The 19171-nt window shown below is 31.8% G+C and overlaps 3 protein-coding genes across 6 annotated transcripts in view; 2 read left to right on the top strand and 1 right to left on the bottom strand.

Annotated features, from left to right (window-relative positions):
• The window catches only part of LOC133849395 (teneurin-a), a 348228-nt gene that overhangs the window by 70555 nt on the left and 258502 nt on the right, over positions 1–19171 (top strand). The gene's annotated exons all lie outside the window — the stretch shown is intronic.
• Positions 15164–15640, top strand: LOC133848794 (mitochondrial import receptor subunit TOM20 homolog). The gene has a single exon (XM_062284488.1). It carries the CDS (start codon positions 15164–15166, stop codon positions 15638–15640), a length of 477 nt encoding a protein of 158 aa, XP_062140472.1.
• LOC133848897 (mitochondrial import receptor subunit TOM20 homolog B-like) lies at positions 16905–17710 on the bottom strand. The gene has a single exon (XM_062284630.1). It carries the CDS (start codon positions 17588–17590, stop codon positions 17102–17104), a length of 489 nt encoding a protein of 162 aa, XP_062140614.1. The 5' UTR covers positions 17591–17710; the 3' UTR covers positions 16905–17101.

Raw genomic sequence — 19171 nt, 5'->3', positions numbered from 1 at the left:
AGCAGAAGCTTGGGCACAGTTTAGGTTCTCATCGTGGTGCTCTGGTCTTGGTCTTGGACTGGTCTGGCCTGGCCTGGTCTGGTCTGGCTTGGCTTGGCTTCCTTCGTTTGCTCGGTAGACACACACACAGTCAGCTCAGTCACTCAGTCAAGCAAACAAACAAACAAACAAATAGCCAGGCCAAAGGATAGCACTGAGAGAACGAGAGTGAGAGAGACAGCTTTAGATAATATGTATTGTAAATTGAAATGCATTTTACCTTGGCTTAAAGTGTGTCGAGTGTTAAAAGCATAAATATCATTTAATAACAAGGATTATTCTGCTCACCTGCTAAAGTGTTCACGATTGAGGTCAAACATTCGTTGTAAGCATAGATGCAAGATCGAGAAAGCATTTTGCTTTAGAATGCAGATAACCTTGCGTTATTGTCAACTTTAGTGCATGTCTCAAGCCCTAGAAAGTGAAAGTATTTTCTCTCCTATCACAAGTCACTGTGATATCACTCAGAAGTATGCTTGTTTTTGCCCACCGTTTTCATTTAACACTGCTTTTAATACTTTTACTTTGCGGCCACTCGGCGTTAAGTAAGAAAATACTTTTGGAGGCATAATTTTTCTCATTAACTATTACAATAAGGAAAAAAAGAAATCATCTCTAAATTGAAAACAAAAGAAGGGCGGAGAACGCAAAAAAAGACTTATTTTTCACTTAAGAGCCACTTTGTTGACCGTTAAATGAGATAAACAAAATCGCTGCTAGCGTTGTTCTTCTGAAGTTTCTATCGCTTCTAAACCAACTTAAAGTCATTTATATTGACAAACAATTTCTGCAAGTTTGAAAAGTATGCGACAAAATTCAGTTAAAGGATATATGTATTTATATATTTTTTGTTGGTTTTTCTATTTTCTTCTGGCTGATCATAGCTTATTGACTAAGACTGTTTACTTATGTCCACCATTAACTAGAATATACATTTTTTATTATTACACAGCTTATGAAACCCTTCCTCTTAGCTAATTGCACTTAGCAGCCACACGGCGATAAGTAAAAAAATATTTGTAGCGACATAATTTTCTTTATTAACCATTACAAAATGGAGAAGAAGAAATAATTTGTAAATTGAAAGCAAAAGAAAAGCAGAGAGCGCGCAAAAAAGACTTGTTTTTCACTTAACAGCCACATTGTTGGCCGCTAAACGAGATATACATAAAAATCGCTGTTGGCGTTGTTCTTCTGATGTTTCTATCGCTTCTAAACTTTTATTAACCATTACAAAATGGAAAAGAAGAAATAATTTGTAAATTGGAAGCAGAAGAAAAGCAGAGAAACCTCAAGACAATTCTTTTTTCACTTAACAGCCACTTTGTTGGCCACTAAATGAGATATATGCTTAAATGGTTGCTAACGTTGCTCTTCGTTAGTTTCTTTCGCTTCTTAACCAACTTAAAGTTAATTTAAATGCGAACAAGTTTTTCAAGTTGCAAAAGTATGCAACAAAATTCAGTTGAAGGACACATGTAGATATTTTTTGCTGCTCTTGGTTTTCCCATTTTCCTCTGGCTGATCATAGCTTATTGATGTGTGCGAGAGAGCAACTGTGTACACTGTCAATTAAATGTCATTTGTGGCTTCAGGAAATGTGCGGCTTTTGAATACACATATATTTCGCACTTCCGCTTTATGGCCGTAAAATGTGTTGCCGCTGCTTTTGCTTTTGCTTTCGCTACTCTTGTTGCTATTACTGTCGCCTTGGCTGGCCGCTAGATGGCGACAGCTGCTATCGTTTATACCCAGCAAATATTGTGATAAGAGATGATATGCAACTGCAGCTTAAACGAATCGAACTCTAGCGTGTCTGCTAGTCGAACCCTTCTCAGTGTTGTATTGCTTCATTTTAAAGTCGAATTTTCATTGCTTTTCATTACGGTTTGGCGCACATTTTGCGCTCAGTGGCTAACTGACACTCAACGCATTGCGATTCGTATAATTTATGCATCAATTTGTACGCTTCCACGTGTGCTTCTCTCTTGCAATACACTACTTCCACATGCATTCAATGAGTGCACCACGCACACACATGCATTCAATAAAATGCCAAAAACTCGTGATGTCGATCAGAGAAACGAGTAATTAGCTAGAAGATACCCTGTAATAAATAAACAAACTGGAAAATATGATTGCTTTCATTTGATTCTGAGACAAAGTGAAGGAATTTTGATTGCAAGCAAAACAACAACAACAAGCTTAAAATATTATTGATTCCAATACGAATAAAAGGAGAAATATGAAACTCAAATAATGATCATTTTTATTGAAACCAAAAAACAAGCTTAAATTATTATTGTTTTATGAAATATATGAAATTTAATCAACAATATTATCAACAGCGAAATGAATATTATTATATTTAATTCGAACAATTAATAAATAATTATTTGAGAAAGTTGCTTATAGGTTTAATATTTCTAATATTGTATTTAAGTTAAAATTATGAGAGACGATTTGGAAATTGGTTAGAAGTAAAGAAAACAAAGGCTGCTTAAATTCTATTGTTCTCTTATTTCGAATTTATTAGAGAAAATATGTAATATTTAAAGATCTTTTATGAATCAAGTAAAGAAACTAAAAAAATATTTAAACATATTTTAAAAATCAAGAAGAGAAAAGAATTGATATTTAACGATATTTTATAAATCAAGTAAAGAAAATAAAAATATTTTAAGACATATCCTTAATCAAGTATAGGAAAGAAATCAAACTCTAGGATATATTTTAAATAAAGTAGATAAAATAAATAATATCTAAAGATAGTTTATGATTGAAGAAAAGAAAACAATTTATATTTCAAGATAGTTGACAAAAGAAATGACATTTAAAGATTTTTTTTAAATTAAGTACAGAAAATAAATGATATCTGAAGATATTTTTTAAATCAAGTAGAGAAAATAAATATTCAAACATATTTTATAAATCAAGCAAAGAAAGGAAATAGCATTTAAGCATACACTATAAATCAAATAGAGAAAAAGAAATGAAATTTAAAGAAAAACTTTATAAAAATTGTATGGCTCATTTATTAATTTGAGAAAATAATCACTCCAATATGATTTTCATAGATGTTTAAAGTAGATAAATGAAATGCAAACAAAACTTTTGTGTGCTCGAATATCTGCAGGGTATAAAACGCGAAAAACGCTGTCGGTATTTGCATTCGCAACAACTACGCAGTTACCTCGCAGGCCATCTCCCTCTCTCCCCCTTCCCCTCTCTCCCCTCTCGCTTCTGCTTTCCATTTTTCACACACTCTCCATTTTGGTTGTTGTTGTTGTTGTTGGTTGCGCATGCTGAAAATGTGAAAAGTGAAAACGCAGCACAGCGGCAATAACCGCATTGAGACCAAAAATATGTGCCAATTTTTATTATGGGCGCAGTCAAACGGCAAAAGCCAAACGACAATGCCACATGACGTTTCTCTCTCTCTCTCTCTCCCTCGCCATGGCAATAAACAGAGATAGCGCGAAGCGAGAGAGAGAGAGAGTGAGATAGAGATACATAGAAATCGAATGAAAACAGCAGGCGCCAAATATGACAAAACATTTTTGAATTGCATCAATTGGATTTTTCTTGTTTTTTTCTATTTTTTTTCTATTTTTTTGGAAGCCAAACTAAACCTGACTGCATTCTGCGTGTTCTGAATTTGATGTTTGAAAAAGATTGGATAATAGTCATGCTTTAAACATTTGAACTTTTTGCATGCTAGCATTGATTAAACTTAGCTTCCAATCGAAACAAATATTTCGACTATTAATTGAGTACACAATTTAATTACAAATTTACTCGTAATGAAATTACATTATTAAATATTTACAGCGTATAATAAATGCTTTTTGTTCTCTATACGGCAATTAATAATGGTGAAATATTATTGAATACTTCATTGTTTCAAAGCCTTCGTTTTTTTTCTCATTTCCCATCGGAACTAGCAATTAATTAAGGTTGTACATAAATTCTAAATTTCAGCGTTAATTTATAGCCAATGTCCGAAAAGGTTTTCAGTCTATTTGCGGTTCAGAAAAATGCGTGATTTCTGTAACGGAAGGAAGCTATTAATCAATTAATGCAATGGCGACATTTAAATGTTCAAAGTTAATTACAAAACAAAAAAAACAAGTAGGAAAGCTGAATAAAAGCAAAATAGTGTGGTTTTTATTTTAAAATATACCAAAATAATATACCAATGGCAATGTTTGGTATATTGTTATAGTATTACATTGAAATAATTAAGAAAGCTACAATCGAGTGTGCTCTACTGGACAACACTCGTTATCCATTGTGAGTAAAAGCAAAAGAGTGCGGTATTATTTCTAAAATATACCGAATTAATATACCTCAAAAATTCTAAAAATATACCAAAGACTATTTTAGGTGAGATAACCGCTGTGAATGAAAAAAATTTAAAATATACCATATTAATATACCGCGAAAATACTAAAAAGTTTTAGTATTTTCGATTTGGTATATTGACAAAGAAGTATAGTTAAAAATACCATTGATTACAAAATATACCATATGTGTTCATACAAAGGAACGGACAGACAGACAGACGGACATGGCTATATCGCCTCGACTGTTGACACTGAAGAACACTATATATTATATATACTTTAAAAATTCTGAGATGCCTTCTTTTTCCTGTTACTCTTCTACCCTATCGATAGTTAAATTGATTTTGGCAACTACTTAAAAATTGCTTCTTAATTTGATGAATGGATTTTAAAATCATATTATGCATGCTTCGAGGGGTTAATCAATTAACCCACTAAGCGAGTTTTTCTATGTGGAAACTTTGTATTCCGTTTCAGATAGATGAATGGGATTATTATCGAGCGGGCAGCAAAAAAATACAATGCAAACTTTAATATGCTGAAAAGCCAATCGAAACTTTTTTACAGAATTCGCATATAAAACAATATTTAATTTTTTTTTTTTTTATGCTCTATATATATCGCTGTGAATTTGTGCAACTCAAATAAAGCATTGAAAATTAGATAACATCGCAGTTCGAGGCGCAAACAAAAACAATAAAATATATGTATGTACAATTGAGAAACTTTTTAATGGGTTTATATCAACACGTTATATTTTATTTTCGATATATTTTGTTTTGGATTTGCAACTGTGCAGCTGCAGTTCGTTATTGTTGTGCAAATCACAAACGCATTTTCATTACCAATTTCCTGCGAATTTTTATCGCATCTAAAAAAAACCCAAACAACAACAAAAAATAAAGAACTAGAAATGTTGTCAACCCGTTAACGCGCTTGACTAACGACAACAAAATTCAAATATTGCCAAATCTAGAAAATAAAATTGCAAAAAAAAAAAAACTAGAGAATAAATAATTGTCAACGGGAAAATGTAGAACATTGAATAGCCTTTAGATGTTACATTCAAATTATTTGCTATGTGATTTCGATTTGCGCACGTGATGCAAATCAAATTTATTTGCTGCGAAACTAAAATAAAAAACAACTGAAGTTGATTTAAAGTATAGTTGCCCAATTAAATGTATCTAAAAAATACTCAACTAAAAACACAAAATAAATAAAGATATATTACTAAGTAGATCTAACTAAAGTTGATTTTGCGTATAATTGCGAAATGAAATAAAGCTGAAAAAGGACAACTATTAAAAGAGTGAAAATACTTTAGAAAGACCATTAAAGAAAAACAATCAAATATTGTTAAGTAGATTCAAATAAGCAAACTGAAGTGGATAGTTGTAAAAGGAGTATAGATGTAAAATTAAAAATTGTTGAAATATGATGATATATCTAACTAAAGTGGATTTTGAGCATAATTACTAAATTACATATAACTAAAAATACGAAAAAGCAAATGAAATATGAATAAATAGATTTGTATATACATGTATGTATATATATATATAGTAAAAAGTTAATTTTGCGTATAATTGCTAAATGAAATATCGCTAAAATAAAAAGACTAAGATTAAAAAAGTAAAATTTTGAAAAATTATGTTGGAACATTTATTTACAAATATAAACTAGAAAAATAAATAAATAGATATTAATAAGTATATCCAAATAAACAAACTCAAGTTGATTTGGAAGAGTTTCAATCTTAAAAATAAAAAAAAATCAGATTTAATTCTACATATAGAAAATAAATAGTTAAATGTTAAATATTCAAATGAGTTTTTTAGGGAAATGCGAAAGCAACGGCGAAATTTGATCGGGCAAAGAAATGCATAGTTTAAATAGAGTTCACAGCTCGTCTGAATATCGTTTGTATATATCGCATGCCAAACAGCATTTGCTCTTCTATGCGTAGCACTTTCTGTGACAAAATTGAATTAACCTCGACTAGAGTATTAAAAGGATAAAAGGGGCACCAACAACGACAACAAAAAAAAAAAAAAAAAAACGTAGGAAAAAATCAGGGGAAATGTAACGAATATTCAAAAACTATTTTCAGCTGGCGCTGCACATTTAACTCAGAGCGTGTGTGTGTGTGTGTATGTGTGTGTGAGTGTGTATGTGTGTGCGATAGTTCAATATTCATTGGCCGTAATTTGATTGAAATAAGTGAAGCGCGCTTTTGTGCGTCGCCCGAGTGAGCAGAAAGGCAGCAGAGAGAGAGAGAGAGAGAGAGAGGGTTGAGGCTGATGTCAATGCGAGAGGCGGAAAGCGACGAGGGATGCGAGGGGGCGTGGCAGGTTAACGCTAAACATGGAAAGCTGTTTTCAGGTCGCAGTTTCCAACATGAAATTTATGAAGTATTCGACCCGTTGGCACACAGGAAATTAAAATTATTAAGCATCACCTTTTATGTGAAGCACACAGAGAGTGTGTGTGTGTGTGTGTACGTGCGTATGTGTGTGTGTGTTAGTAGGACAACACACACATTGTCATTTTAATGGCATTCTTATGGGCTATGTTATGACCACTTTAAAAATGAGCTGATGAATACAACACAACATTACACAAAACATGCCACGCCCCCGACTATGATCACATCCCAGGCACTTAGTACCCGTAATTACATAATCAATAGTGATAAACAAGTAAGCGAGCTGCGGTCGAGGGTGCTCAACTGTGAGATACCTGCTGACCCATGTCAGTAAAACCAAAAAAGTGTGGTATTATACTAAAAGTATACCAAGTTTATATACTGACAAATAATAAAATATACTAAAGACTATATTTGGTATATTAATATATTAGATATGTAGATAGATAAGGCATAAGCAAACCAATGCGGTATTATACTAAAAATATACCATATTAATATATCAAAAAAATATAAAAAATACTAAACACTATATTTGGTATATCAATATTCTAGGCAGATAGATGAGATACCCGCTAAAAATTTCAGTAAAACCAAAAAAAGGTGGTATTATACTAAAAGTATACCACGTTTATATACTGAAAATTAATTAAATACACTAAAAACTATATTTGGTCTATTAATATACTAAATATATAACTAACTAAGGCATAAACAAACCAATGCGGTATTATAGTAAAAATATACCATATTAATATACCGAAAAAATATTAAAAAATACTAAAGACTATATTTGGTATATCAATATTCTAGGCAGACAAATGAGATACCCGCAGTAAAAGCTAAAATGTGTGGTATTATACTAAAAGTATACCAAGTTCATATACTGACAAATAATAAAATATACTAAAGACTATATTTGGTATATTGATATACTAGATATGTAGATAGATGAGGCATAAGCAAACCAATGCGGTATTATACTAAAAATATACCATATTAATATATCGAAAAAATATAAAAAAAAATACTAAAGACTATATTTGGTATATCGATATACTAGGTAGATAAATAAGATACCCGCTAAAAATTTCAGTAAAGCAAAAAAAGTGTGGTATTATACTAAAAGTATACCAAGTTTAAATACTGCAAATTAATAAAATATACTAAAGACTACATTTGGTATATTAATATACTAGATGTGTAGATAGATGAGGTATAAGCAAACCAATGCGGTATTATAGTAAAAATATACCATATTAATATACCGAAAAAATATTTTTAAAAAATACTAAAGACTATATATTTGGTATATCGATATACTAGGTAGATAAATGAGATATTCAGTAAAATCAAAACAGTGAATTTTACACTGAAAATATAAAAGTATACACTGAAAAATACTTAAGCATATCTAAGACTGTATTTGATATATTGACATACTATATAGATTGACAACCATTTTCAATTTAAAAAAAAAACATTATTATACTTAAAATATACTAACTTATTTCACTAAAAGTAATAACATATACTAAAAGTATAACATATTGTCAATTCAAATAACTAACACACGATTGCAGTAGGCGTTTAATTGCCATATAAAACGAGATCTAAAATAACTTCTAGAAGGAAGAAGAAAGAAATCATGGGATTTCTAATTATGATTGTATGTTCTAAAAATCTTAACTCTTACTTGTGGGAACGGAAGTGGGTGGTGGAAAAATCTAAAGCAAACAAATCAAACAAGTGCTGAGGAAACAAAAATAATTGGTCTATGTTATTTCTTAAAGTCTCCAAGTGATGTCCACAAGCGGACAGACAGACAGACGGACACACGGATATGACAATATCGTGTCGGCTATTGACGCTGATAAGAAATATAATATACTCGTATATACTTTATGGGATCGGAGATGTCTCCATCTCCCTCTTACAAAGTTATAATACCCTTCTACCCTATGGATGGCGGGTATAAAAAGAGTATCGCTTGCTTGTTTAATACCCTATTTTGTTGTAGTCATAAATGTGGAACTCGATGCTGTAAAATTTCAGCACATCAACAAACACACACACAGACACATTTATTGCTAATTAAACTAATGTCGATGCAGACAAGCATTTCGCAATTGATAGAGTCAAACATTAATTGGCTGATGCGGTGAACAAACGTTAACGCTCATAATAATGGCAGCTATAAAATTGATGTGCTTGACAAAAGAGATAAGAAAAGCGCCATGTTTTTATGTTATTGTTGCTTTTCCTGTTGTTAACCTTTGTTTTGTTATAAAGTGAGGTTTATTTTGACTAAAGTGTGTTTATTTGACTTGTAATGCGTGTCATTTCTTATTTTATTCAGTCAAGTCTTGAGCAGCTTCGACTCTGTAATGAGAACTTTACACTTAATTGTTTCTTATATTTTTATGAAGAGAAACATAAATTGTTAATTGAAATGAACTAATACTTAAATATAGTTATTTTCTTTTATTAATTTTATGTAGTTACTTAACAAAGATGAAGCATAATATTAGTTGAAATTTTTCCACTCTGTGATAAGAAATTTACATTTATTTATTTGTTTTTATAATGAATATATATCATGTATATAAAAGGATGTATCTCTACTCGGTATTTAATATTTTTATTTTTGAATTCAACAAATTTGAAATGCAATATTAAATATAAGAAACACTGTTTTTGATAGCGCTCGAGTCTATAAAAAGGATTTGATGTTTATAGATTAATAACTTTTAATTTATGGTTACTTGCTCGTTCATTACTTTAATTTTAAATGATATACTTTTTGTAAATAAACCCATATTTAAATATTGAAATAAATTTTTGTAATATTCTAGATATATTAATTGATATTCTAGATATTTTATTATTTAAAAAAGTTCATGTTAAATCTAAAATTTGAAATGAGTTCTCGGATCTTTGTTCCTAATAATATTATCATATTTATTATATTTCATATTTGTATTTCATTAAGTTGTGGCCACTCTCATCTTTTATTAAGTTACTTCTAATTCATTATGTTTATATATATACATATGTCTAAATTATTATTAGCATTATTTAGAAACTTAAATGCAAATCGAAGGAAATTTATTTATCCAAATATTTTATATTGAAAGATGTATAATTATTGAAAATATTGAGTTATACTAAAAGTATATCAATAAATATATTGAGAAGTATTTTCATTGATATACTTTTGTGAAACTCTTTTATGTTATTACTGCTATAAATATTTTATTATATTAAGTGCAATTATTTTTATTTATTATTTATTTATTTGAATTATTATCAGTATATGAACATACATAAATTTTTTAATCCATCTGTTGGTTCATTTGTTGTTGTTGTGCTGCTTTTTCGAGGAAAGTTTCGTTGCATAAAAACATAGAGAGCCAACAAATAAATGCAGACAGCAGTGCGCTTTGAAACTGAGATCATTCGTAATTAGATTTGCTGGAAATTCATTAGAAGTCCGTTTGCCTTGGCCAAAGGACAAGCGTGCATGCATCATAAAGCCGAAGCCGAAGTCGAGGCTAATGCGAATGCCAATGCGAATTGCGAATGCGAATGCCATTAGTCGATGTGGGGGGCAAAATCCAAAGCTGACCGCGTTAGCTTAATTGTCACCCACACACACACACACATACACTTTGGGATGATATCAAGTTGCTGCATTAGAATGCATAAACTGCAAAACAAATGTCGTGTGTGTGTTTTTTTTTTAATAAATTTAATGAAATAAGTTCAACAGTAGCTGCTGGTTGCAGCCAGAGAGAAACCAAAGCCTCGGGGTTATGGCCAAGTATACATATGTGTGTGTGTGTGTATGTGTGTGTGTGTGGGAGCCTGCAGCAAATTGGTGTGTGGCTCTAATTTTACTAGCAGGCGGCGCTGCTGACTCTCATTAAATTTTCATAGTTTTCCAAACGCGCGCCGCCGCCCGAATCTGAAAATGATAATTAAAATGCGACCCAGGCTTCACTTGCCCTCAGTCTGTGTGTGTGTTGGTGTGCTGGTGTGTGTGTGTGTGTGTGTGTGTGTGCATGAATTATGCGCAAGCACACTTAACACCCAAACGACCCGGCTTTTCCAAACGTAACATCCTGCTGCTGCTGCTGCAGCGGATGAATGGATGGCGATGGCGATGGCAATGGCGGAGCAACTCATAAATGTTGTGCAGGCGAGCAAAAAGGATACACGCAGCAGCACCAGCAGCAACAGGAGCGTACTATAATATCCAGCACACACACACACACACACACACACACACACACACACCGCACAGCACAGCAGGCTCTGCTTGCTGCGTGTGCTGCGTGCATGCATAAGAAAGTAAGTTCTTACGCGTTATGGGGTATACATTACGTATACGTAATGCCGAGTACAAGACAAACTGACTACCAGCGACGGCAATTAACTAACATTGATACTACTGCAGTAAAGCTTATGAATAAAGGCACTTATAAAGCATTGTTAGTGCTAGTATACGAATATATAAATATAAACAGTCGAATATTATAATAACTTAAGAAGTAATACAAATAATCGAATATATAATCGAAAGTGAAATGACTTCAAAAGAAGAAATATAAAATTAAAAGTTAAAAGAATTAAGAACGAGAAATACAAATAAACGAATACAAAATCGATATTAAAAATACTTAAGATTCAGAAATACAAATAATCGAATATAAAATTGAATCTGAAATGATTTCAAAAGAAGAAAATCATATAATCGAATATTAAATTGAAAGTTACAAGAATTAAGAACAAGAAATACAAATAAACGAATAGAAAATCGAAAGTAAAAACACTTAAGATGAAGAAATACAAATAAACGAATACAAAATCGATAGTAAAAATACTTAAGATTAAGAAATGCAAATAATCGAATATAAAATCGAAATTGAAAAGACTTGCGAAGTCTATGCATATTCAGATTTTTAAACTTGTCTGACACAAAGAGTAACAAAATACACATAATAAACCATAAAATAAAATAATTAAGTTAGCAGTTAGTCAATGCATTTAAACTTATATTTTGGTAGCTTTGGTGCTTGATTAAAGTATCTCAAAAATACATTTTTTTCATTGAAGTCCATCAACATTTTCAAAATTAAGCTATTATAGAAATGCTATGTAAATTCCAAAGTCAATTTATTGTTTTCAAAGTAGACAATTATTTATTTTTCTACAATATTTTATTACATTTGACCATCACAGCATATTGTCCTGTTTACTTGCATATCTGCGCCTAATTAAAGTATCTCAAAGATAACGTTTGCCAGATTTTAATTCAATTTTAAATGTGATTATTTGAAGACCAGAAATAAACGCATATTTTCAAAATTAATGTATAAATTGATTTAAAAAAAAAATACATTAAAATGCTTTGTGAAATTCAAAGTCTATTTATAAGTTTTAAAACTGAGAATTATTAATTTTTCTAATATTGGCAAGATTTAAGCGAATCATTAAATTATTACAAGAATTTGCATTTTAATGATTAATGTAGAAATTGGTGAAAATATAGGTAAATAAATTAATAATTTTATCATTTAAATGAATCACGGCAAATTATGTTTTTTTACGTATATAATATTTAAGCATTAACATAATCATTTGTCTTTGGCTTTGATTTGCTTAAATATTTTCGCTTAATTAAAGTATCTGAAAGTAAACATCTGCCGGATTTGAACAAAATCTTAAATGAAAAGACTGTTTAAGTTTGATTCACATATTTCAATGATTAATGTAGAAAATGATAAAAAGATACGAATATAAATACTTTTAACATTTAAGTGAATCACAGCAAATTATACATTTTTTTTTTACTTATCTTGTATTTTAGCATTTACATTATCATTTCGCTAAATAATATTTTCATTTGCCTGCATATTTGCGCTTAATTAAAGTATCGCAAAGATAACGCTGTGTAAGGTTTAAATGAAAAGATTTGGAAGACAAGACTCTGTGCTCAGTGTTTGCTTTAGCTTTTCGTTAATGCTTACTGTACACGCAGACGCTTAACGCGTGTGTTGGTGTGCGTGTGTGAGGGGAGTGAGCGTAGGCGTGTGTGTGTGTGTGTGTGTGTGTGTGTAAGTGTGGCCAGGTGATGTGATTTATTGCATTGTGGTAACTTTTAGGTATCGCTTGCTGAGCTCTGTCTGTGCGTGAGCAAAGTGTGAGTAAGTGTGTGAAAGTTGTGTGTGTGTGTGAGTAGGTGTGTGTGTGTGTGACGGTTGTGTGTGTGTGTGTGTGTTATGCGGTATGCGGTGCGTTCTCTTTTGCGCTTAAAAGACAAACCGCTAATTTGTTATCATTTATCACCATGCTGAGACATCTGTATGTGTTTGTCTCTGTCTCTCTCTCTCTCTCTCTCTCTCTCTGTGTGTGTGTGCATAAACAATTTGTAAATGTGTTACATTTAAACCCTAAAGTAAAGTCTGTGCTCCCCGTCGGTTTGTCCCTATTTTCTTCTCCTGATTTTGTCATTGTGATAAATACTTTGACGTCAACGTAACATGCGAGATTTGCACGTAACTCTCTGTGTGTGTATGTGTGTGTGTATGTGTGTGTGGGTGTCTGTTACTGTGTGTGTGTGTGTGTGTGTGTGTGTGTGTGTATTTGTACAGATGCTGGCTTAAATAATGAAAAGGGACCAAGGATTTTTGGTCCAGCCGCTGAATAATGACAGCTGAACTGAACGTACAGCAAGAGATAAACATTTCTGTTCTCCTCTGCTTTTTTTTATGAATCCTATTTCATTTTTGTGACTTACAACAATGCAAACAAAGATAATCACAACACGCAGGTCAGAAGAAAAACCCTTTCCTTTTTTAATTCCCACTTTAATTTCAATCTTTAAATACTTGAAATTGTTGTGGCTTCACTCGCAATTTACTTTTGATCGAACTAATGCAATAACAATTCAATTTGCACATTTCGAATCTACCTTAAAGCTGTCATCTGTCAATTGTCAATGTGTCTCTGTCTCTCTTTCTGTCTGTCTGTCTGTGTGTGTTTGTGTGTATTTTATTGATTGTTGAGCAGAGTTTGATTGATTTCATGCATTTCAATCAATTTGATTTATTGAAAGCACACACACACAACACATAACAAAATGCTACGACTCACATGGGAATTATTGTGCATGTTAAGCATATTAAAAATTGGCAGCTGGAAGATGGGAGACGGGAGATGGTAGATGGGAGATGGACAGCCAATCATGCTATAGAATCCATAATTGAAACGTTTAGACAAGTTTATGAAAAGGTAGAAAACAAAATGCTGCTTCACTTATTGTCTATGCAAAAACAAATCAATTGTTGAGACTTGATTTAATTGGAGTTCAAATAGTTAGATAGAAAGAAAATAACTTAATAAAATCAAGGATAAAATCTTGAATCAAAATTATGTGATGTCAAAATTGAATTAAAAAGGTTTATTTTTCAATCGAGATCTTCAATTTGATTAGTGTAATCTGGCTTCAAGAATGAAATAAACTTAAAATTGAACCAAGATGGCAAAATCTTAAATCAAGATGAAACAAACATAAATTTAGATTGTTGACATAAATAAATAAAATATATTTATATATATATTTTGTTACACATTTATGCAAGTTATCTATTGTTGTTTATTATGAGCTACAATTATAACACTTATCTCTTTTTTATATAAGAACTGACTAGAGTTTAAACCCAAGACCAAAGACCATTTCTACTTAGTAAGCAGCAACAACACCACAATTTAAGTTCTACCTTTAAAGAAAGGGAATTCCAACATTTTATAAAACAAGAAAGAAATTCTTTTTTCTTTACTCATGATTCGCATACTACTTTTCAATATAGAATAAAACATTTTTGAATCAAAATAATCGTGAAGTAAGATGTTTTTAACCCTAGAATGCAAATTAAACAAAGAAAATCTTAATAAACGATTTTTCAAACTAAAAATCTTATTTCAAGATTGATTTTTCCTAAGATAGAACAAATCTGAAAAAAAGATTTGCAATCTACTTTTCAAAAATATTCTTGAGTCAAATTTAAAATCTTAAAACAAGATCTTTTTAATCATAAAATGCAAATTGAGCATACAAATTTGTATTTAAAATTTGTTCAATCCAAAAATCTTATTTCAAGAAGAAGATCGAGAAAATTTGTAAACAAGATTTACATTTCAATGTCAATTTTGGTTTCTCTATGCACAAGTAATCATTTAACTAGCTGCCACTTTAAAATTTCATTCGAAACGAAAACGAAAAAGAAAAAAAAAATATATATCAAACACGTTTATCCCAAAATTTTATTTCAAACTTATTTAAGAGATGTCGAAGCGAACACTGTTGGCACTCACTGTGGGCGCAGCCGGTGCTCTATTGCTCGGTTATTGCATTTATTACGATCAGAAGCGTCGATCGGATCCGAATTATAAGCAAAAAGTGCGCGAACGTCGCCAGAAATCGAATCGTTATGCAACACCGCATTCAATGATCGTTGAGGGTGATCCAAATCGTCGGATCGCTAACGATCCATTCGAATTGCCCGATCATGAGATTGTGCAGCATTATTTCCAGAATGAAATCAAAATGGGCGAGGAACTCTTTCGTCAGGGTAAACTGGATGAGGGACTCATCCATTTGGCAAATGCCACAATGCTCTGCGCCCAGCCGGTGGCATTAATGGAGGCCATGAAGGTCGCTCTTCCCGATCGTATTTATAACATGTTGATGCAAAAGTTGCCGGAAGTCAATACGCAAACCTTGTTTGCTCAAGGCATTGGCGTCGATGTGCCGCTGGATTAATCAATGACTCGCGAAGTCGCTTTCAAATTTTATTTTCATTTGAGTTGAAGAACGAACATTGAAAAAATAAAACAAAAATTTAAAAAAAAGATAAAAGGTGAAGTTAGCATTTTAAATACAATAGACAAAGTTTTAAGCAAGTTGAAGGAAAACTTAAGGCTTAAACGGGATCTAAAAAAAACATAACAATTGCTTCTTTTGAGCTTAAAGTCATAGTATTTTAAATTAAGTGATATTATTAATATTAAATTTAAAGAACATTTTAAGGGAAGATTTTTAAACAAGTTAGAAAGAAAGCTACAGTCGAGTGAACTCGACTCTAAGATACACGCTGCTCATTATAAAAGTATAAATAGTGAGGTATTCATTTTCAAATATACCAAATAAATATACCACAAAAAACTGAAAATATACCAAAGCAAAAAGGAGAGATATTAAATTTAAACTAATCCCATTTAATATAACGCAAATATACTAAAAATCTACAAAAATTCATTTTTGGTATATTTATACAGTATTACATTAAAAATATACCATAAAGTACAAAATATACCAGATTGTCTGCAAAAGCAATAAGATGTAATATATTTTAATGTAAATTTTTTTATTTTCATACCCACTACCCATAGCGTAGAAGGGTATTATAACTTTAAGCCGGCAGGAAATGCATGTAACATCTAGAAGGAGGCCTATAAACTATATATATTCTTGATCAGCATCAATGGCCGAGTCGATCTAGCCATGTCCGTCCGTCTATCTGTCTGTCTGTCCGTCTGTCTGTCCGTCCGTCCGTATGAACACCTAGATCTCAGAGACTATAAGTTTAGTTTTTTTTTCTACAGCATTTCTTATGTTTGCACGCAGATCAAGATTGTTTCAAATGTTTGCCACGCCCACTCCCCCCACCCCACAAATCAAAAAATCGAATAACAAGCGTAATTGTAAAGGTAGAGCTGCGAATTTTGGTATACACTATAATAACTATAGTATTTATGAGTCCTGAAAACTTGATTGCGATCAGATCAAAAATTGTGGAAGGTTTAAATAAATACTTTTGTATGGGCATAAACGCCTACTTACAAGGGGTCTGAGTTGTTTTGGCCGACAATTTGGTATATACCGTTTGGTATATTTTAGTATTTCAGTATTTTTCGTACATTAAAAAAAACCGCAATATTTAGCTTTTATTAAAAATGGGTAGCGGGTATCTCGCAGTCGAGCAGCTTTCTTACTTTTTAATTCTTAGTATGAGACAAGTGAAAAATTATCTGAATATAAGAATTTATTGGTATGCAATTATGAATAAGAAAGTTCGAGAAGTAATAGAAATCTGATTATATATCCTGGAGAGTTTCCGAAATGGCAACATTAATTTCAATTTCTCTGGGCACAGTTACTTGTGTGTGATGGATGGACATAGCAGGGCTTTGAGTTATCAGTTTTGAATTTAGAAAAAGTTAATCAAGCATACTCCTGTATGCTGGTGGTTGAATTGTCCTTGGTCGAGCTGCTGTTGCTCTGCAGTTCGGTGAGTTTCATTAGCAATGGCATAAATACGAAATCCGGCAGAGATTCTTGGATTGTTTGAAGCACTGGCAACGGATGGGCACACATCATAATCGCATTGGCAAAATGCGTGACACCATCGGCAATGTTGCCTTGACAAATCAATTGTTCGCCCATCTTCATCTCGCTCTCAAAGCAATGTTCCAGTGCCAAAGTATCGCTCACCTCACCGAGAGGCTCTTCCATTGGACACTCGGTCAATTGATTGTCATCTGTGTGATCATCTTTCATGTCTTGGGCCTTTTCAGTGTGTTGTCGTCGATCGTGTAATTTGCGTTTGTACTCGGGATCTCCTCGTCGCTTCTGATCAAGGTAGATGCAATATCCCAGAAGTATTGCCCCGGCTGTGCCCATGGTTATTCCCAGCAAGGTTCTGCTCGACATCTTCTGCTTCGCTTACAGTAAATTTTTGTTGTTTGTTTCGTTAATATTTTTATTTAATTTTGTTCTCCTCTTGATTGTTGTGATTTTATGCATCAAACGAACTGAACAGATGCCAAGTGTGTACTGAGTTGCTTTTCAATGGAAGCAAATGGCAAGGCAAACATGTTTTCGGGAATAATCAAATTGGAAGGAAATATTTGTGATTTCAATTGTGTTCAGACATATACAAGATTTTCTTTATTTAGTATTTTTGATTCATCGGGCTTTCGTTAAGCCTATTTCGAAGAATGTTTCAATAAACACACATGTGACATAAATGAAAAATAAAATTATAAAAGCAGATTGCAAACATTTAATTGGGTTAAGAAAAATATAGAAAAATATTAATCCATTGATTACTTTTTTTCATACATTATGTATTATGGTATATTTTGAATGTAATAGTACACCGATATACCACTTATATACGCTGGTATATTTTAGTATTCGGTCGCCTATAAATTTGGAATATTTTATAAATAGTCAATATACAAAATAAAGCCTACAGTATATTTTAGTATACTTTCGGTATATTCATTTGCTATTTTTCATAAATAATCGACTTACTTAATATATTCGGTATATTAATTTGGTATATTTTCAGAATAATCGATATACCAAATGAGTAGTATATTTTAGTATTTATTCGCTAATTAAATTGGTATTTTATCAGAATAATCGATTCCTTCGATATACATATATTTTAGTTTATTTTTGGTATATTTTCAAAGTATAATCATGGTATAATTGGAATGTAATAGAATATCGATATACAAACTATAGCTTTTGGTATATTTAAGCATAAGTCCGCCTCTTCATTTGGTATATTTTCACAATAAGTGATATACCATATAGCCTTCGGTATATTTCAGTATATAATTGGCATAACTTCAATGTTCTGTTTTTATTTAAAATGGATAGTAGATATCTCGCAGTTAAGTAAACTTAACTGCATCTTATTGCCTTTTCCTTAATAACATTAAACTGTTGAAGTAGAAAGAAAAAAAGTATTCTTTACAACCAGAAAAAAAAACAATATTACATAACTAGCTTATTATTTTTAATAAGCTGCTGGCTACTGCTGGCCTTCGACCCAATATTAAATTTATAATTTTGCCTAACACAAACTCGACTCGTAATCAAATATACGTAAATATAAAATATACTATGTATGCGACTTGATGCTTATTCGTTCTCTTTCTCGCTCTTTTTCGTTGCAGGTAAGAAAACCTTGGAATAAAATGTATAACGGCAGCTGAAGGAGTCGCTCAGCTAGGCTCATCTGTTTGTTTGTCGAGCTTGAGCTCCCAATGCGACCATCTTAAAGTGAGCGAAGGTCTTTGCTACTTTCGAACTTTAATGAAAAACTTCTGAATGACTGTGTATGTGTGTGTGTGTGTGTGTGGCTGTGGCTCTGCATGTAAGTATGTGTGTATGTGTGGGTGTGACTGTTTGCCATTTCGCTGTGAGTCCAAAATGAGCATATGCATATTTCATAAGACCTTTTCTTTATTTTTTTTTTTGTGTTCGCTCTTTTGGCTT

Source organism: Drosophila sulfurigaster, chromosome X (assembly GCF_023558435.1).
Source record: "Drosophila sulfurigaster albostrigata strain 15112-1811.04 chromosome X, ASM2355843v2, whole genome shotgun sequence".
NCBI classification, from domain to species: domain Eukaryota; kingdom Metazoa; phylum Arthropoda; class Insecta; order Diptera; family Drosophilidae; genus Drosophila; species Drosophila sulfurigaster.
Note: the sequence above shows the minus strand (reverse complement) of the source record. Positions and strands in the feature narration are given on the sequence as shown.

What these genes read in the sequence shown, in the direction of transcription:
- LOC133848897 (XM_062284630.1), bottom strand. Translation starts at nt 17,590, where the DNA reads ATGTCGAGCAGAACCTTGCTGGGAATAACCATGGGCACAGCCGGGGCA.
- LOC133848794 (XM_062284488.1), top strand. Translation starts at nt 15,164, where the DNA reads ATGTCGAAGCGAACACTGTTGGCACTCACTGTGGGCGCAGCCGGTGCT.